At 54.7% G+C, this 19,646-nt stretch overlaps 2 protein-coding genes and 1 long non-coding RNA gene across 4 annotated transcripts; 2 read left to right on the top strand and 1 right to left on the bottom strand.

The window, feature by feature from the left end:
* Positions 1 to 418: 418 nt before the first annotated feature.
* SPATA33 (spermatogenesis associated 33) lies at positions 419 to 10,622 on the bottom strand. Of its 2 annotated transcripts, XM_058709614.1 has the most exons (3): positions 10,520 to 10,622; positions 10,022 to 10,186; positions 419 to 640 (listed from the first exon to the last, which is right to left on the bottom strand). In XM_058709614.1, the coding sequence occupies exons 1-3, from the start codon at positions 10,554 to 10,556 to the stop codon at positions 435 to 437; spliced, it is 408 nt and encodes a 135-aa protein (XP_058565597.1). In that variant the 5' UTR covers positions 10,557 to 10,622; the 3' UTR covers positions 419 to 434. The 2 variants fall into 2 exon arrangements, with proteins under 2 accessions (XP_058565597.1, XP_058565595.1); XM_058709612.1 differs by lacking the exon at positions 10,520 to 10,622 and having other exon boundaries at positions 10,022 to 10,443.
* Positions 3,515 to 10,278, top strand: LOC131500410 (uncharacterized). The gene is made up of 2 exons (XR_009256275.1): positions 3,515 to 9,243; positions 9,682 to 10,278. It is a non-coding gene; the product is annotated as an uncharacterized LOC131500410 (long non-coding RNA).
* An 87-nt stretch (positions 10,623 to 10,709) lies between the features above and the next one.
* CHMP1A (charged multivesicular body protein 1A) lies at positions 10,710 to 19,286 on the top strand. Its single transcript, XM_058709611.1, has 7 exons — positions 10,710 to 10,858; positions 12,960 to 12,979; positions 15,084 to 15,161; positions 16,023 to 16,169; positions 16,530 to 16,658; positions 17,090 to 17,277; positions 17,826 to 19,286. The coding sequence occupies exons 1-7, from the start codon at positions 10,852 to 10,854 to the stop codon at positions 17,845 to 17,847; spliced, it is 591 nt and encodes a 196-aa protein (XP_058565594.1). The 5' UTR covers positions 10,710 to 10,851; the 3' UTR covers positions 17,848 to 19,286.
* Positions 19,287 to 19,646: the final 360 nt, after the last annotated feature.

Genomic DNA, 19,646 nt, shown 5'->3' with positions numbered 1-19,646 from the left:
TGTTCTGGGACGTGACACCTTAAAGTGGAGTCCTCAGAGTCCAACCTTTTGCCCAAGTGTGGGGGACGTCTCGTTCACCATAATTGCCGAGTACTTACGCCACACCCCTTTGGAAGTGAATGGGAAGGATTTTAAGTTGCCCAGCAAGAGACTGAGGTATGCTGCCTGCCATTCGTTCATCACTCTGCACAGGCAGTGACACCAGAGGGTTACTGATTCGCTCGTTGCCGCAAAGTTCACTCTCTGGGCCAGAGGCACTCTTGTCCTCTGCCAAGCTGCCAGCAGCTCTGGGGCAGGTGAGTCCGAGGTGGTCACTGGGGGACCTCATTCCCCGAAGGGGCAGCTGCAGCTTCTCACAGGGCAGGTGGCCCTTCTGCCGTCACAGAAGGGCACTGTCAGCACAGTGAAAAACGACAGCTCCTCGGGGCACTTGTTTATTCTCGTAAACCATAGGCATCTACTGTGCTAGGGTTTCTGTGTCGGTAGTAGGGGCCCCATTCAGCCTGCTCCTGAATGGTTCTCTGCTCTTCACTTCCGATGGAACCGTAGCTGGTTAGAGTCTCTTGTGAGGCTTTAGTGATGATGATCTGTGGAATGACAGCTTTCTTCTTGCTCGAGTTTACCTTTACATCAGGTTTCTCTAGAAGGAAGAAAACATCCAGGTATTTAACATGTCTGTGGAAAAGCCCTTCTAGAAGGCAGAGAATGTCTGTGTTAGGGCCAGAGCAAAAGAATTAGATGTGTGGTTCAGGAAAAGAAGTGGTCAGGGTCAAAAGCAGTCAGAACATGTTACAGAGCTTTCATGGATTGACAGCTCAGCCAGGAGGGTGGTGAGTACTCGACGCCCTCTTTTAAGGAAGGAAAAGGGAGACACGCTTCCACCATCCACCGTGGAGAGTCTGAGCTGCTGGCTGGCTCGTGCGACAGACCTGGAAGGAGAGAATGGAGAAAGAAGACAAGAGGCAGAGTCTGTCCCAGAGGTGAAGGTTCAGATACGCAGTTTCCCCTGCACAGAACCTTATCAGTCAGAACGCTGAAGAATTAGCATTTCTGACGTCGGCCACAACATTCTCTTAAACTTAAGCTTCCAAGGGTTGCACAGAGCTTGCAAAATGCCAAGGTTGTCTTACGTTACACAAGACGAAAGCAGAAGTGCTTTCTTGCCTCCAGGGTTGTGTCTCCCAGCCCCCTCCCTGGGGTTACAGGTTTGAGGCACTACAGAGAGGTCTCTTTCTGTGCGTGTACCCAATAGAGCAGGGAGAGTTAGAATAATCGCACTGCCGCAGAATTGTTACAAAATGCTATTGCACTGGTTCCATTGCTTTGTCCCCCGCTTAAAATACCTCACGAACCCAGCTACGGGCAGGGGCGGGTGGATAGTTGCTCGTTCTGTGTCAGCCGTCATTCTGAGCCCAGAGTAATGACGACGGTGACTACCAGCTCACAGCAGTTTCTGAAGTAGGTCCTCTTAGGAGCTGTGTTTTACAGGTGAAGGGACTGAGGCACAGAGAGGTCATGTGCTCAAGGCTGACGGTACAGGGAGATGCTGGGGCCCCGAGCTCCCTCCTTCTTCGTCACCGCATCCACAGCTCCGATGGTTTTAACTACCAGTGAAGGACCCATGGCCTGCACCAGGCACTGAGAGTGTCCTTTTTATTTTTATCATAAGTAAAAAAACTGCATTTCATCATATCTTGCATTTAAGTTGGGGAGTTCATGTTTTTTATATTAATACACTTTTTGCGTATTCAGACTAAGAAGTGATGACTATGCGATTTAAAAACTGCATATGGAATGATGTGCACGCACTGTTTGATGCTTTTAGGGTCACATTATGGAAGGGGGAGTCCGGCAGCTGCTCGCAGGGCTTGGCTGAGCCCCATGTTTGCACATACAGGGGTGGCCTCTTCCACGGCAGCCTGTGTCCCGCTGTCTGGGGCCCATCCATTACACAACCAGCTCCCTTGAATGAACATAACTTGGGTTATTGGCAGTTTGTATCTTTTTCAAGTGATGCTGCAATGAACATTCTTTCATTTATGTACTTGCACATTTGTGAGGGTGTATCTACTGGCTAATTTACTGGAATGAAGATTTTGGTAAGTATTGTCCAGTTGTTTTTTGTAAAGATTACATCAATATATATTTCCACTAAGACTCTATAAACAGGACATGTCTCCATCCCCTCCCCTCATCCTTGCCAATTTGCTAAGTCTTTTCCCATTTATATGAAAATGGGAAGTACTGACTTCTGCCCCCACTGGTCCCAATCACCTTGCCTGAAGCTTCACCTTAGCATGGGGAGGTGAGCGTCTTGCTGCTTATTCACAGGCCGGTGGTGTTTATTTTCCTGTGAATGCTGGTCACGTTCTTTGCTCATTTTGCATTTGGACCTTTTTGTGTGCAAGAGCTTTTTGTACCTTTAGGAAGTTTGCCATTGGCGCCGGTACCGTAAACGGTTCAGACACATCAGTCTCTTTCTTCTGGCTCTTAGAGTCTGTCAGAGTGAAAAGGTGCTTCCTCCACCCAACCCACAAAAACCGTCACTGTTTTACTATGTTCAGTGTTCTGGTCCCTGTAGAATTGGGGTAAGGACCGAGGCAGCGTCGCTTTCTCAGTGGTCCAGTCAGCGGTCTCTGAACCACCGAGCGAACTCTCCCATCTTTCCTCCACTCCTTCCACTTGGCGCCTCTATCATGAATTCCGTGACTCCCTCCACGGCAACACACTTTCATGTCAGGGCTCAATCCCTCTTGTGCCCCTGCTCTTCCAGTTTCCTGCTAGTTTTACGTTTTTATTCTCCTAGGTAAACTTTAGAATAATTTGGTCCAGTCCCCAAAAAGAACTGTGGTGTTCTGATTGGGGTCACTGATTTTATAGACTAAGGGAGACTTAACATCTTTACATTATTGAGGTTCTCTAATTCAGAACAAGAGTTCTTTAGAGTTTTAAAACGTTTTCATGTAGGAACACGAATCTTTTTTAGGACTCTTGATACATATTACCTGTACTAGTTTGCAATTACTGTCTAACAAATTACCACAAATTTAGTGGCTGGCTTAAAACAGTACCTGTATTTGTCATCCCCAATTCTGTTGGTCCTAAGTCCAGGCTACGATCCAGCTGTCAGCCAGACTGCATCTTCTCGCGGGCCTGGGGCCTTCCAAACTCATTCAGGCTGCTGGGTAGAGGTTCATTCTTTATGGGTGAGCGACTGACGTCCCTGCTTTCTTGCTGGCCGTTGGTAGAGGTTGCTCACAGCTCCTCTCACAATGTGGCAGCTTAAAAAAAATTTCTTTTGAGGGGCGCCTGGGTGGCGCAGTCGGTTAAGCGTCCGACTTCAGCCAGGTCACGATCTCGCGGTCCGCGAGTTCGAGCCCCGCGTCAGGCTCTGGGCTGATGGCTCGGAGCCTGGAGCCTGTTTCCGATTCTGTGTCTCCCTCTCTCTCTGCCCCTCCCCCGTTCATGCTCTGTCTCTCTCTGTCCCAAAACTAAATAAAAAACGTTGAAAAAAAAAAATTAAAAAAAAAAAAAAAATTTCTTTTGAGATATGATTGACACGGTAGCTTCCTTCTTCACAGCCACCTGACACTGACCTTTTAAAAAAGGCTTCTCTAGTTAGGTCGGGCTGACCCAGGATAAACTCCGTTTGAAGTCAAAACCAATGGATTACTACCGGGATCACAGGAGTAACACCCATCTTCTTCACAGGTCCCGCCCACATTCAAGGGGCAGGGATTATACAGGTGTTGTTCCCGGCAGACAGGGATCTTGGGGCCTGAGAATCCCGCCTACCACATTACCAAGTTGTCTTCAGGAAAATCGGTATTTCCATCAACAATGTGTCAGAGCACTTGATCTGTTGTGTGTTATTCTTTGACCTCTCATATGTTGCAAATATTTTTTGACCTTACCATTTGTCTTACGTTTGTTTATAGAGGATTTGGGGAGATGTTTTACTTTTTAACGTAGTCAGATTCTTCAGTTATCTCTTTGTAATGTCTTTGTTTTGACTCTTAGAAAGATGATCCCCACTGAGGACTCGTATTAAAATGTACCTATTTTTGTAGTCATTTCTGTTCTTTGTTTTAAAGTTTATTTATTTTGAGAGAGACAGCACAAGTAGGGGATGGGCAGAGGGAGAGAGAGAGAATCCCAAGCAGGCTCTGTGCTGGCAGCACAGAGCCCAAAGCGGGGCTCGAACCCACAAAGCCGTGAGATCATGACCCGAGCCGATACCAAGAACCGGTTGCCTAATGACTGGGGGCCCCAAGGCGCCCCTGTAGTCACTTCTTATATTCACTTTCCCCTAGCTGGAATTTATCTGAGCACATAGCAGAAGTTAAAATTCAACATGAGCTTTCCCCTAAAATGGTAAGCAATTCTTCTAGCATAATTTATTGTATAATTCTTCCTTTGCCACTTACTTTTGGTGCTAATTTTATACACACACACTCATAGTAAGGTCTTTTTTTCTTTTTTTTTTTAATGTTTATTTTTTGAGACCGAGAGAGACAGAGACAGGGCATGAACAGGGGAGGGGCAGAGAGAGGGAGACACAGGATGTGAAGCAGGCTGCAGGCTCCGAGCTGTCAGCACAGAGCCTGACGCAGGGCCTGAACTCACAAATTGAGACACTGTGACCCAAGCCGAAGTCGGATGCTCAACTGATGGAGCCTCCCCAGGCACCCCAGTAAGGTCTTATTCTTGTCCCATATTTTGTTTCATTGATCTATTATATCGGAATTACATTATTTTAATTATTACAAATTTTGATGCATTTTTTAAGATTTTATTTTAGTTTATTAAAATGATTTTTCATATCTATTTTTGAGAGAGGCAGAGCGAGAGGGAGGCACAGAATCCAAAGCAGGCTCCAGGCTCTGAGCTGTCAGCACGGAGCCTGACCCAGGGCTCGAACTCACGAACCTCGAGATCATGACGTGAGCCGAAGTTGGACGCTCAACCAGCTGAGCCACCCAGGTGCCCCTTAGATTTTATTTTTAAGTAATCTCTACACCCAATGTGGGGTTCGAAGTCACAACCCCAAGATCAAGAGTCACATGCTCTACAGACTGAGCCAGCCAGATGCCCCAATTTTGATACATTCTTAAACTTACAATTTTGAAGTTATAAACTCACAGAAAGTACCGAAAGTACAGATAAGTCCCATATACCTTTCACCCAGTTTCCTCCAATGGTAACATCTTACATAATTGCAGTACAATGGCAACACCAAGATGTTGATTTTGGCACAGTCTGTGTTCTGTGCCATTTTATCACATGTAACCAGCACTAAGATCAAGATCACTAAGATCCAGATACACCACAAAGACCTCCTCTTTGCTATACCTCTATAGCCACACCTTTCTCCCCTCCCCCCAACCTTCCCGCCCTCCTGCCATCCCTAACAGACTCTGGCAACCACTGGTCTATTCTCACATTTCTATAATTTTGTCATTTGGAGATTATATAAATGGAGTCCTACAGCATGTGATCTTTTGAAATTGGCTTTTTTTCATTCAGGATATTTGAAATAGCTGACTTATTGCAAATAGGCACACTCTACCTTCAAAAACTTATGGACATATTCAGACACACATGAAAACGATAGTATGACAATACCCATATATGCATCACCCAGATTCAATGTTTTGTCCTTTTGTTTTGTCTATCTTACTCAGTGTTTTTCCTGAGTACTGTCAAGCAAATCTCAGATGTATAATTTTACCCATAGTTAATGCAATATGTTTATCAAATAGGGATTATTTTTAGCATAAGCACAATAACCTTGTCACATCTAAGAAAACCATTATTAATACCTAATACTCAATTTGGTTATCTCAAGAATGACTTAGCCCAGGCCCACACTGTATTTGGTTCCTAGGTCCCTCAAGTGTCCTTGCACAGTCCTCTCTGCTATGGACTGAATGTTTGGGTCCCCCCAGAAGTCAGGAAGTCGAGTGTGAAAGGCCTAATCCGCAGCGGGATGAAATGTGGAGGTGGGGCTTTGGGGAAGTGATTAGGTTGAGATCATGAGGGTAGAGCCCCCACGATGGGATCGGTGCCCTTAGAGGAGGAGGAGGAGACCACAACCCTCTCTCCCCAGCCATGTGAAGACACAGCAATCTGGGGCATCTGGGTGGTTCAGTCATTTAAGCATCCAACTTCACCTCAGGTCCTGATCTCAGGGTTTCTGGGTTTGAGCCTGGCATCGGGCTCTGTGCCGACAGCTCAGAGCCTGGAGCCTGCTTAGGATTCTGTGTCTCCCTCTCTCTCTCTGCCCCCCCCCCCCACTTGTGCTCTGTCTCTTTCTCTTAAAAATAAATAAAATGTTGAAAAAAAAAGTCTTTACAGGCACAATGTATCTGTTTATCCCCCTTGCAAAAAAAAAGACGATGACACAGCAATTTGATGGCTGTTTGCAGGCCAAGGAGGGGTCCTCACAGGAATCGAATCAGATTGTTGGGACAACTCAGCCTCTAGAATTAGGACGAATAAATGTCTGTTGTTGAAGCTACACAGTCTATGGCATTTTGTTACAGCAGCCAGAGTAGACCTTTTTTCCATGTCATTTATTTGCAGAAAAATCGGGGTCATTTTTCTTCCACTAGAATTTCCAGCATTTTGGAACTGGCCAATTGCACATTTTTGTGGCGTGTTAATGTGTGGTATAACGTGTGTATGTGGGTTTCGTAATGCAAAGTTGTAAGTATCTACAGAAGTAGCAAGACAACGAACCCATCCCACAGCTGCCACAGGTCAAGCGCAAGGTCAGACTCCACCTCCGCCCCAGCGCTGACCCTCCATTCTAGTTACCGCTGCTACATGACAACTTTCCCCAACCCGTAGCAGCTTGAGACAACCGTTTTATTTTCTCACAACTTTAAGGGTCGGGAATTCAGGACAGGTTTGACCGGGCAGCTATCGCTTATGGTCCCCAGGTGGCTACAGGTGGATGCTGTCTGGGGCTGTGGTCTCCGAAGGCTCCGCTGGGCTGGACGTGCAAGACGGCGGCTCCCAGGGCTGGTCACTGATGCTACTGCTACGTGGTGTCTGGTGGCTCGGCCGGGGAGACCCACAGGCGGGGGGGCCAGAATCACCTGAAGGTTTGTTCAGTCCCAAGTCTGGTCCTTAGGCTGGAAGGGCTTAGAGACCAGGGCTTCGAGGCCTCCCCAGGGGGCTGGGCTCCTTCCCGGCGGGGTGTGGCGGCTCAGGGTTCCAGGCGCCGGCCTGCGTTCCCGAGAGCAAGGCGGGACGGCATCACCTTTCCCGGCCCAGCCTCACAAACCACTTTTCTCCACCTTCTATTGGTTACAAGAGAATGTCAAGCTGGCAGAGATTTAAGGAGAGGCTACAGGCCCCGCCCAGGTGGGAGGGGCATCAAGGTCACACGGCAGAACCGGAGGCAGAGCAGGGGCTGCGGCTGCCTTTGGAAAGTGTCCTCAGCCACACCGCACTCTTTCCACTTCGCAGCAAATCTCAGACACCGTCTCCGTCAGTCACATCGATTTATACCCGAGTACTTTGGGTGCAGCTCTAAGAGACAAGGACTGGTGTGTATTCCATGCGTTTTGAAGCATAATTCACACAAGATAAAATGCCCAGTCCTTAACTGCACAGCTGGATTCGTTTTCACAATTGTATGCACCTGTGTAATCACCCCCCACGAGAGGCAGAACTTTCTACCACCATGCAGCGTCCCCACAGGCTCCCTTCCAGTCAGCTAGCCTCTCCCTCCCTCATTCCTACCCCAGAAAGAACTTTCTGGTTTTTATCCCATAGTAGTAAGACCTACTTTTATTATTTATGTGATACACAGCATTTTCGACTTGTTAGGACTCTCCATTGCTCTTAGGCTTTTGTAGTATTAGGTTAGTTGAAGGAAACTTGGACTCCCAAGGCCCTACTTTTTCCAGATCTAATAGGGAAATTCTTCAGCTTTACAGCACAAATGTGAGAGAGAAGCTGCTCATGCCCTAGTTTAAATGTTCCACCTGGCAGACCAGGTGTCTGCAGTTCTGATCGCCGGATCCTGCTCTCTGCAAGGTGACCAAGACCCGCTGCATCCGCCTTATTGAACGCAGCCTTTTCTGGGTTTACTTGATCTCTTTGCAACATTTAATGCTGTTGACCAAATTACCTTCTTTCTTTTCTAACAGCTTTGTTGCGGTATAATTTACATACCGTAAAATTCACCTGTTTGAGGCATACCATTCAGTGATTTTTAGTAAACTTTCAGTGTTGGTCACCCATCGTTCCAGTTTTGAGAACATTTCTGTCACCTTCAAAAGGCCCCTTGTTCCCATTTATGGCTGATCCCTGCTCCCACCCTTAGTCCGGGCTTCCCTTTATATAAATTTGCCTTTCCTGGACACTTCACATAAATAGAATAACGATACATGTGGTCTCTTACATTTGGCCTCTTTCGGTGGACTATCAGGATTTGGGGACTCCCTCACGGGCACGATGTCAGTAGCTTGTTCCCCGTCACTGCTGAGATGCCGCCTTAGATGGAGAAACCACACTCTTCGCCTTCTCTCTTGAAACCCCACCTTCACTCTCGCTCTCTGACCTTGCCCCTCTGTATCCACCGTCTCTCTACCCTCTGAAGTGAGGGTGTGACAGACACTAGGTGCCTCTCCAGCCGACACCCACCTGCCCACACCTGCCTGTACTGGCAGAAGTCCAGCCCCAGAACTTGCACATCTGAGCCTGTCCTGGCGATGCTGGGCAGGTGAGACCCTCCAAGGGAAGGTTCTTGCACCGAGAACAGCCCCTCGTGAACGCGACAGCAGTCCAGGCTGCGCGTGACACCAAGGGCCATCCAGCTCTCTGACAACACTGAGGGTGGCAAAAGCGTAGACCCAAACAGTCCTTGATGCCATGGGATGCTGCTGAGCAAGCCACCGTGAGTGCCCTCTTGTGACCCTTCATTTGGGAGGGGTTGAACCCCTCAGCGGTACAGCCGCATCTTGTTAGCTGCTCTGTGACTTGCAGCCAGAAGGCTCCTGACCGACCGGCAGCGTTCTTCAAACCTCCTCCCCAGGACGCTGGCCCTTCCTGCAGTCTTCCACTCAGGCAAGGGTTCATACAGCAGGATCTGGAGTCCGGGCCGTGCTCCCAAGCCCAGCACCCTCATTTCAAACGGCTTCCTGCCCTTGACCTCACAGGTGCCTCAGTCAGAGCCCACCCGTGCTCACCAGGCCAGCATCGTCTGACCCACCAACCATTCATTCCTAGGTCAGTGATGCCCCACGTCCCCTCCAACAGCAGGGTCTGCGGGTCCTACCTCCCGCATCCTTTCAGAACTCCTACTGCCGATACCTCCTTAGTTCCTACTCCGTTGCTGCCACGGGCCTATGACAGGTCCCCTCACTGCCCCCGAGTAGCCTCTATTCTGGAGAAAGACTTCTCCAAGGCACAAACCTCATCACACCTGCTTTGTTTTAGTTATTTAACAGTTCCGTTTCCATAATGCACATGATAAAATTGATGAAAGGCTTCATATTCTGGCTGCTTCTGTGGCCTCATCCCCCACCCACCCCCACCTGCAAAGGTCTGGCCACGCTGGGCTGCCAACAAAGTGAATACGTTTACCAAACCGATCTCTGTCCCACCAACGTCCTAGTTCCTCTGATCCCTGTGCCCCGGGTTGAGTTCCCACATCCCTTCTTACAGGACTCCCAGGTCCTGTTCCAGTCTGCGGAATGTTGAGGGAGCAACAGTCCTGCCCAAAGACACTCAGCCCTCGGGAACGGTGGGTCTGCCTTGCAGCCAGACGCTGCGAAGTCCTTCTGGACTCTGCTATGCATCTACCACCTGGAAAGTTACCCAAACCTTTATCCAACTGCTGTTTTCCGCCGACAATTCTGGATATTTACCTCCTACATAAAGGTCCTAAAACCCTTCCCTCACTAGGGCATGCCCCCTGCCATTGGTATCCCACCACTCAGGCTCCTTTCTACACCACCCCCACATTCCCCGGCCTCAGGTTCTGTCCCCTCCTGGGCGTACTTACCTTCGACTTCAGATGAAGGCCACTGTCGCTTGGCTGCCCCTCTCTTTCCATGGAGGCTCTCTGCAGGCTTAGTGTCCGGAGGCTTCTCAGACTCTTGAGAATGCCTGCCCGTCGGCCTTTCCTTGGCCTTGGGAACTGAATAGACGCGCCCCTTTTGCTCCTCACCTGAAACACACGGACAATTAGTCCTACAGTTTACTGGATCCCAGTCCTTCAGTTGGCTGCTTTGGCCCATAATGAAACAAGGAAGCTCGCAAGCCTTGGGTCCCTCCGTCTCTCTGAACGTGGGTGTTTCCGTGGGTGAAAAGACTCCCGAGGCACAGTCGTCAGGGAGGACTCAGGCGCCTCACTCAGGAGTGAGGAGCGGGGGCGGGTGGGGCGCCCAGCACCCCCAGCCCCCGGCGTGGGCGGACCCCGCCGAGCGCCCCTGTCGCCCCGCCAGCCCTGCGCGAACCGCGGCCGCGGGGCCTATGAGACGACGGGCCGACGGCCCTTTACCTTTCCTAGGTTTGTGTTTGCTTTTGGAAAGTCCCATAGGCGAGCCCACCGCTCCCCGCCGCAGCCCCGCACTCCGTACCTCTGCTGGCGCGCCGCGGGAGTGACTCACAGAAGCTAACCCCGCCGACCTGGCGCGGGTCTCCACGGCAACGGCCCGCCCCGCTCCGCCCCGCCCGCGGGACTTGCGTCGTGGTCTCGCGAGAGCTGCCGGTCGCCGGAAGTGGGCGGTGACCCCGGAAGTTCCCGCGCGACGGAGCTGTTTGGTGCGATCGACTGGGCCCCGGGGTTCCCGTCAGTCGGTTCCTGCGAGGGCTGCCCCTGCCGGACCTGCCATGGACGGTAAGAGACCCCGCCCACCGGGGGAGGGCGGGGCTCAGCCGGGTTCCCCCAGGCCTCAATCTCCGACAGCGATCTCCGATCCCTGGGCCTAGACCCCAGACCCCGCTACCCGACCAGGGACTTGGATCTCCGGCCCTGGACCCCGATCCTCGATCCCCGGAGCTTCAAGCCCAGAACCCGATAAGGATCCTCGACCCCACACCCTGCCCCCCTGCCCCCAGACTCCTCAGCGTCCGCCTCCCAACCCCCCAGCTCCTATACCGGCTAGGGACATCGGCCTCCTTGGGGTCCTGGGATGTCAGGTCAGGGGGCACCAGAAAAGGAGACAGTTGCACCACTGCCCCCAAAACACCACTAAGAAAAATAGGAAGAGCTCAGGCAAAAAGCACTTACTGTGGGCCAGGCACGGTTGTGCATGTGGCCTACTGCATAACAGCTCTTGAGATAGGAACTTTATGCCCCAATCCTGCAGATGGGGAAACAGAGGTAGTCATCTAGCTCCCTGGTCTTGTCCTCCACTGTCGACAGCACTCACTCCGCCCCGTCCGTGCTCCGGGACACTAAAGAACAGGAAGAATCAGTGGTAAAGTGAGGTACATACATTTGCTAGAACGTTTAGGGGCTGGTGTGATAGGTTTCAAAACTCACTTTGTGAAACGTAAAAAAACTGTACAACCGTGTCGTTGTCACAAAGGAAGTTCTACGGCGGTTGCTTCAGCACCACACACCCAGCACTACCATCACCACAAATGTTGGGTTTTGCCCCATAGTTTACCCAGTTCTTGGGGGAACTTTCTTTTGGCCGTTTAGCTTTTTTCCTGGGTTAGGTTTTGCCTTAACAGCTGTTTGCTCTCCAGAGCTCGTTCCTGCTCCTCACATGTGAAGAGAAGGAGGCAGGGAACCAGGGTCACACCGTAAGGTAGAGAGTTGGAGAGCCTGCCAGGAGTGTCCCTTAGCTCTGGTTTATAGATTCACCGGCGGCTTTGGCCTTGACCAGGGCCTGCACTGATAGGTGGTGGATGCACGTGGCTACCTGAAACCCCACTGGGTTCTCAGCGAGGGGCGGGGGGTGCTTGATTTGGATTTGTGAACACTCAACACCCTCCTGGTTGCAGGATTTCCTTCCTGCATTCTGGGCTAGTGCAGCAAACCCTTTCAGACATCATTCTCCGAATCTAGAAATTGAATAAATAGAGTTTCCACGTGAATCTGGATCTGTCTGGTCCTTGAGTTTGGGTGTGTGAGTAGCAAGAGTGAGCTGTCAGTACTCCCACGTCTCTTTGGTTCCTCTGTGTTGGGAGGGGGGCTCCTGAGCCTGAGTTGATGGCCCAGGCATGCCAGCTGCCATGGAGGGTGGTCTCTGTAGGTCAGCTCTCTGATAGCATAAGAGTCCTCATTCTTTTAAAAAAATTTTTTTTCAACGTTTTTTATTTATTTTTGGGACAGAGAGAGACAGAGCATGAACGGGGGAGGGGCAGAGAGAGAGGGAGACACAGAATCGGAAACAGGCTCCAGGCTCCTAGCCATCAGCCCAGAGCCCGACACGGGGCTCGAACTCACGGACCGCGATATCGTGACCTGGCTGAAGTCGGACGCTTAACCGACTGCGCCACCCAGGCGCCCCATAAGAGTCCTCATTCTACTTTTTTTATCCATTTACTTTTGGGGAAAAAGTGTCTATAAAATATCCTCCAGTACCGAGTTTTATTAGATTGGGAAAGAATCCCAAAGGTCTTTGTAAAGTTGCATTAATTATAAACGACTCCTTGGGTTTTCACTGAGGGCCACGTGCTGCGTCCATGACCTCATTGGCCTGCACACTGATCCTTGAGGCCAGCCGGTGCCATCCTGGTGTTCTCTGGAAGGAGTCACAGGTTAGGGAAACTGTGTTTGCCCAAGCCCTCTGGCCAGTGGGGGAACAGAGGTAGCACACGGTCCAGCTTCTGCCTCCAGTGTGGGCTGGGCTTCCAGCAAGGGCCCATCCATGCCTGCGTCCTGATCCGGCTCTTTGTGTCCAGGAGGGTCTTAGCGGCCCCCTCTGCTTGTTAGAAGTGCCCGCTTGTCTTAGCTGGAATCCTCAGACCATCTCCTTTTTTTGCAGATACCCTGTTCCAGTTGAAGGTATGTACCAAATGACTTTCACCCCAACCCTGTCCTGGTGGTCGGCAGATGAGGTCAGATGCTGGCAGACGCAGTCAGAAGCACAGATTTCTGCACAGTGCTCGCTCACCCAGACTGGTGACGAAGGGGGGTATCGAATTGGCTCCATGGCACATTGCTTCTTTCCTTGTCTTGGGCTGAGCAGAAGCAGCTGAGTGGGCGAGTCCATGAGACAGCGAGCACGTTGAAAAGACACAACTTGGGTGTTAGGTGCGTCCCTTGATAGGCACGTTAGAACTGTGCTTTCCAATTCTTTAAAATCCTATCGAAGGAGAGCGTTCTAGGCAGCGGAGCCGGCCTCTTATGACTGGCCCAGGGCAAGCTTCTCCGTAACCACCCGTGGTTAGTTGTGACAGACCGGGCAGGAGTGGCGTGCAAAGGTGTTCACAGTAGCTCGTCTCGCTGGCTCTGCTCTGCAGCCGGGCGGGGGTGGGGGTGGTGGAGAGCACCTGGCGGCACCCAGGCACTTTGTTCAGCAAGCTTCCACCTTGTGGACCGTGCTCAGGGCCGCATTTCCGAGTCAGGAAAATCTGGATTTTTCCCTTAAGCAGAGGAGGAGTGTGAGGTGGGCAGACAAAAGAAATCCTTTCCGTAGGACAGACAAACGGCCCCGAGAGGGAGCATCCACCTGCCCTCTGCAGCGGTGAGGGCTTCAGATCTGTGCTGCCCTCCGCCAGCCACACGGAGCCCTTGGAATGTGGCTAGTTTGAGGAACTGAATTGTTACTTGTACATCATCTTAGGTAACTGGAACTTAAATAGCCATGTGTAGCTAGTGGCTCCTTTGCCGGACAGTGCAGGCTTACCGAGTCTGAAGGAAGCGAGGTCGGGATGCTAAGTGCAGCAGACACTGATGTAAAAGCACCTAAGCAGTGAATGTGAATAGGTGGGCGACCTTCGAGAGCCCGCCCTGCCCTGTGAGCCCAGCACTGTGAGCACAGCACTCGGGGAGGTGGGTTTTCACAGGTCGGATCGTCTGAGTGAGAGGTGCAGGAGCAGTCAGGAGGGCCCGTGTGATGCTGGGTGACGCAGGGGCCCCACCTCTGCATGTGCTCCCAGGACTGGCCAGTGGAACACGTGGGCTGGTGCCTCAGAGCGGGTTGGCGGAAGGACAAGGGGCTATATATAGAAAAAAGGCGGGGCTCCTGGGTGGATCCTGGGGTCGAACAGTTTGCGAGATCAAGCACCGTGTGGGGCTCTGCGCTGACAGCATGGAGCCTGCTTGGGAGTCTCTCTCTGCCCCCCCCCCCCCCACGCATGCGCGCGCTCTGGCTCTCAAACTTTAAGAGAAAGAAAGGGAGGAGGGAGGGTTCGGGGGACAGAATTGTGTCGCAAAGAGGGCTATCCTTGGGTATGTGACACTTTTGCAGATTGAGATATATTTCAAGTAGATGTCGGGTTGCCTCAGCTGGGCCCGGTCTGGGATGTTCCGGGACAGAAGTGGCCAGTGGGGAGACGCCCACGAGAGGGCGGTATTTGTGGCTCAAGGTCAGGCAGCGCCCCTCCCCCACCCCCCCACCTCTAGCGAGTGCAGGGGCCCCCCTGGGCTGAGGCCTGCACGTGGGAGCCCCGTGCTACATCATGCTGCTTCCAGACCGGGCTTCCCAGAGGGGCTGCGGTACTTGGCAGGCAGGTACCAGGGAGACGCGTTCGCTGCCCAGCAGCCCCTCCCATACACAGTACCGTGTGAGGAGAGCACTCTGAGGTGTGTGTCCGCTGGGGATTGTGAATTATTCCCCAGGCTACTTGGGGTAGCTTGAAACACACACTGTCAGGTTTTTTCCGCGGGCGTTGAAAATCCGTAAGTAGTGGCGATTGTGTGAGTTGCCTTTTTAACTTCCCGCTCCGGGGGAGGGTTTGGGCAGGGTGTTCTGGGAGAGGACCTTGTAGGAAACTCCTTTCGGCCCTCCCTTTCCCCCCCGAGCCTCAGAGACCCAGGGAGCCCCCTTCGTGCAGCCCTGGGCCGTGAGGACACTGGCGGAATGGGGGCAGGGAGGTGCCGGTGAGGGTGGGGGGCGTGCCGGAGGGCGGGCTCTGTCCGACCATAGTGTCCTGCTTCCGCTCAGTTCACGGCAAAGCAGCTGGAGAAGCTGGCCAAGAAGGCAGAGAAGGACTCCAAGGCGGAGCAGGCCAAAGTGAAGAAGGTGAGGCCGCGTCCGTGGTTGTGCTGGCGCCTTCTTTCCCTGTGGGGGGCGCTCCCCGCGACTCTGGCCGCGGCTGTTCTCACAGGAGCCAGCTCGAGGCCTGCGGTGGCTCCGGTCCGCCCCCCGGCCCCCCGAGAGTGTCCAGAGCCAAAGGACCGTGCTTGCCTTGCCTTTGTCTCTTTGTCCGCGCCTCTTATTCCCTTCCAAAGTGCTGAACCTGCTTTCTCACAGACCGTGTGGGAGGCCGGCTTCCGGCCACCCCTGCCGTGAGCCCTTCCGGCTGGCTGTCTTCCTTCCGCACCTGGCGCCTCGGGCCTCAGAACCTGGGCAGCGGTGGGGCAGCCCCTCCGCTGGCGAAGAGCAGGGCTGGCGGTGTCCACGCTGCGGAGGGGAAGGTGGGAGGGGTCCGCCAGCTCTCAGGCAGGCCTTTCCAGCAGCCGCTTAACAGGTGCAGCAGATCCTGGGGGTGTTGGATTTGGGGGCTCCCAGGGCAGAGGGGAAACTGGACGGCTGGCTCCACTCTGGGTCCTTCGTGTTCCCCCGCGGTCGTGCTTGCTTCGGCACCAGCATGTCCCGCCCTGGTTTCGTGAGAGGGAGCGCGGTGGGAGGAGAGAGGCCGGGCCCGGCTCTCCTGCTCAGCCCTCATTGCGGGCTGGTCTGGCGCCCGGCCTGGACACCCCAGCTCCCGGATAGGCTTGGGGCCTAGCATCTCTGCACTTTCACGAAGCCCGCAGGCGGAAGGGGCTGCCCCACGCTAGCGCATCTCGCCCTCGGCAAAGCCAGGACCAGGTCCCTGAGCAGGGCGGGCAGAGTTCGGACAAACAGCCATGTTCTCCCAGCTGGGGCCTCCCCGACTTTCAGGCCCTTCAGCAGAAGAACGTGGAGTGCGCCCGCGTGTATGCCGAGAATGCTATCCGCAAGAAGAATGAAGGTGTGAACTGGCTCCGCATGGCATCCCGCGTGGACGCGGTGGCCTCCAAGGTGCAGACGGCCGTGACCATGAAGGGGGTGAGTGCTCGTGCCTGGGGTCGCCTGCCACAAGGACTGGCCTGTGCCGGCAGGGCCGGGGGGCCTGGCTGGGCCGGGGGAGCCACGCCAGACCCCTTTGGGCGTGGAGTAGGGATCGCTCGACACCGTCCGGGCAGCACCAAAGGACAGGACGCGGTGTCCTCAGTCTTCTTCAGTGCCCACGGTCTGGGGACCTGCCAGGAGAGAGCCTTGCAGCCTGTCCTGAACCTGGCTTGGCTGGGCCGGGCCTGGAGTCCTGTGGGCCTTGGGGGGGGGGGGGGGGGGACTGCGTGCCTGGGGAGGGTGCAGAGGGCCCGTCCTTCCTTCATTCTGTCGCCGCCTCACGTTCTCCCGTGCCAGGTGACCAAGAACATGGCGCAGGTGACCAAAGCCCTGGACAGGGCGCTGAGCACCATGGACCTGCAGAAGGTCTCTGCGGTGATGGACAGGTTCGAGCAGCAGGTGCAGAATCTGGACGTGCACACGTCGGTATGTCGCCCGTGGTCTGGGTGTGCGGGGGTGCATCCGGGGGGCGGCTCGTGGTGGGCCACGCATGTGTTTCCCTAGCGGCGCCCCGTGGCGGGGGGTCGCCTCCAGAGCACCCGAGTCTTGTGGAGGCTGGAGTCGGCACGCGGAGGCCTAGCAGAGGAGAGGGAGGCCCGGGGCTAGGGTGTGGGGGCCTCTCCCAGTGATGGGCCGGAGAGGCTGTGTGCAGACATGTTAGCTCAACACCCAGGGCGCTGAGAGCGCTGGAGAAGGCACCCTAGAGGGAGTGGGGGCGGGAGCCTCGTGCGGGTGGAGGGAGCGGGCAGGAAACGTGGTTGAGACGGGTGGCCGGAAACAGGGCTGCGGCGGTCCTCCCGAGGCCGCAGGGGAGGTTCCTGGGGCCTGCACCCACCTGCCCAGAACGTGACCCCCAGGTAATGGAGGACTCCATGAGCTCGGCCACCACGCTGACCACGCCACAGGAGCAGGTGGACAGTCTCATCGTGCAGATCGCCGAGGAGAACGGCCTGGAGGTCCTGGACCAGCTCAGCCAGCTGCCCGAGGGCGCCTCCGCCGTGGGGGAGAGCTCCGTGCGCAGCCAGGAGGACCAGCTGTCCCGGAGGTGGGCTCGGTGCCCCAGAGGTGCACCCCCGGTCCCTCCTCCATGCTCTTGACGCTGGGGTTGTGGGGGAGGGGCTCGGTGCCCCCGACCTGTGCTCTGATGTGGGGGAAGGGAGGCGCAGCATGGCCTTAGGGGGAGCGCTTGTGCGGTAGACTTTGGCCCAGCGAGTACCGCTCTTTCCGGGAGGCCCCCGCCCCGAGGCCCAGTCCAGGGCCCATCTGATCACCTCTCTCTCCTGCTCCTTGTTCAGTGTCTGTGTTGTGTGTCAGCCATGGTGCTCCCACACCTGTCCACTGATCGCTTGAGGAAAGGAGGTCTCTGCTGTCCCTAACATACCAGATTCTTGACAACGCGTGGCCATTCCCCGAGCCTTCCTCTGCTGTCCCCACGCAGCCATGCAAAGCTGAAGTTGAAAGGAGAGGGTCACGGCTCCATGGATGGGTGCGGGGCCTTTGGCCCCCAGGGTGGGCGTCTTGTCCTTGAGCGCACAGCAGGTCAGAGTGCTTCTGCCCCTCGCCCTCCCTCACAGGAGTTGTGTTGGTTCACAGGTTGGCCGCCTTGAGAAACTAGCCGAGATCCTGCTGCAGGGCCCTGCGTCCCCCGCCTCGACGTGCGGGAAGGGCCGGGGACGAGGGCTACATCTCCCCCCCCTCCCCCCCACGCCTCTTGCCTTCCTGCACGCCCTGCAGCGCAGCCCTGACCTCCAGGCCTGGGAATTGTTCCTCTTAGCGTAGACGGTGGCTCTGTGTCCTGGTGGGTGAGTTTGCACAAACTTCTGACTTCTGTGGGTTATTTCTGTGACTCCGGGCTGACCAGCTTGGGGTTCTGCAGGCCTCCCCCTCTCCATCTCCTACCCTCTGAGGAGTTGATGGGGACTGACCAGTGGACACTGTGTGGACCGTGGGGGCCTCTGGACTCTGTGCTGCTGGCAGTCAGCAGGGGTCAGGGCTGCTTCCTGCTTCGGGCCATGTCCCCACTCGGGGTTTCGGTGTAAGGCTCCAGACTCCCGAGTCCAGGCGGGCCCACCCAGGGGCGGGGGGGGAGGGGGGGGGAGGTGTCTCGTTCCACTGCCGCCTCCGGAGGACCTGGGCCCTGAGAGCCGTGTCGTGTGTCCTCCAGGAACTCAGGGTCTGCACCGAGGCCCCTCCCAGCGGGGAGCAGACAGTCTCATGCTACCGGTCGGGTGCTGCCCCTGCACCGTGCTCTCCTGTACTGTAAATAATAGGTGCCTCCCCGCGACTGGGCTCTCCTCCTGCCCACACCGTCAGACCTGGAAGTCAGAGTGGCTGGCCGGAGCTCGGGGGCTGGGAGAGGTGCCCCCGGCAGGGCCGTGGCAGCCACAGCCAAGCAGCTGGCTGCAGCCCCCTCCTGAAGATTTTCCATGACGGGCTGCGGTTTCTAGTTTTTTCATTTCCTGAAGTTTACTTTGTTTTCTTGAAGCTTCCTGGGTTTTTTGTTTTTTTGCCAAAACAGGAGCAGGCGGCAGATGGGGGGGTGTTGGTCCAAGCCTCCTTCTTGGCACAGGCTGGGGGGGGTGGGGGGTGGGTACTTCGTGGCTGGTACTGAGCAGGGACCAGCTCCGCGCTCGACTGACCCCCCGACCAGTCCTCCCCAGATGCCTTCAGCTTCCGGGGCTGCCCTCACACCCACGGCTCTTGTGAACGGAAACGTTGGAGACCCTTACCGTGACTCGCTACGTCTGATCTCTTGGGCCTGGTGGCTGTGGGTGTTCTGTGAAGTCCGCTGTGTTGGCCTGGGCACTCGGGACAGTGATGGGAGACCCCAGAGGGAGGGTGAGAGTGCTGGCTTCCCTTCCTCAGTGCCAACCTCGCCTCACTCCCTGGCCGTGGTCTCTCAGGGCGCCCACGTGCAGGGGTGCAGAAAAGGTCCTGAGAGTCCTGCTGCCCAGGGGATACAGGGCTCCGTGGCTGTGGCTCATCAAAGAGCAGTGGGTGTGTTTGCCCGGTTCCTAAAACACTGTTGTGAGTAAACAAATTGATCCCTGAGAACTTTCTCCAGCTTTGCTTTCCTGGCTTTGGGTCGGGCAGGGGGCCGTAGGTGGGGCCATAGGCGGGACCCTTGGTATGGCTCTCTGGCCCCCGTTTAGGAGGCTGAGGAGGGGTACCAAGAGGAGGGCGGGTGGGGTGGGGGGTGAGGTATGCATGTTCTCAGGCTCCGCCCCCACAGATGGAATTAGAACCCGAAGTTTTAAGTTTTTACCAGGAAGTGATTCTAAATAGACATTAAAGCGGCAGGGCACCCGGTCTGTATACGCCTGTGTTCACCGCGCCCTTCGCGTCCCCTTCCTAGTGAACCACACGTAACCCGCTGTGTCAGGAAACCACCCTGACAGCTGTCTGCTTGCCCTG

Source organism: Neofelis nebulosa, chromosome 17 (genome assembly GCF_028018385.1).
Source record: "Neofelis nebulosa isolate mNeoNeb1 chromosome 17, mNeoNeb1.pri, whole genome shotgun sequence".
Taxonomy (NCBI): Eukaryota; Metazoa; Chordata; class Mammalia; order Carnivora; family Felidae; genus Neofelis; species Neofelis nebulosa.
This window is presented reverse-complemented; position numbering and strand designations above follow the sequence as displayed.

Coding starts and splice junctions, on each gene's coding strand:
- SPATA33 (XM_058709612.1), bottom strand. CDS start 10,256: ATGGGCCAAAGCAGCCAACTGAAGGACTGGGATCCAGTAAACTGTAGG. Junction 641..10,021: donor GCCTTCATCTGAAGTCGAAG/GTAAGTACGCCC, acceptor TCTTCCTTCTAG/AGAAACCTGATGTAAAGGTA.
- CHMP1A (XM_058709611.1), top strand. Junction 15,162..16,022: donor AGCAGGCCAAAGTGAAGAAG/GTGAGGCCGCGT, acceptor CCCGACTTTCAG/GCCCTTCAGCAGAAGAACGT. Junction 17,278..17,825: donor GAGGACCAGCTGTCCCGGAG/GTGGGCTCGGTG, acceptor GTTGGTTCACAG/GTTGGCCGCCTTGAGAAACT.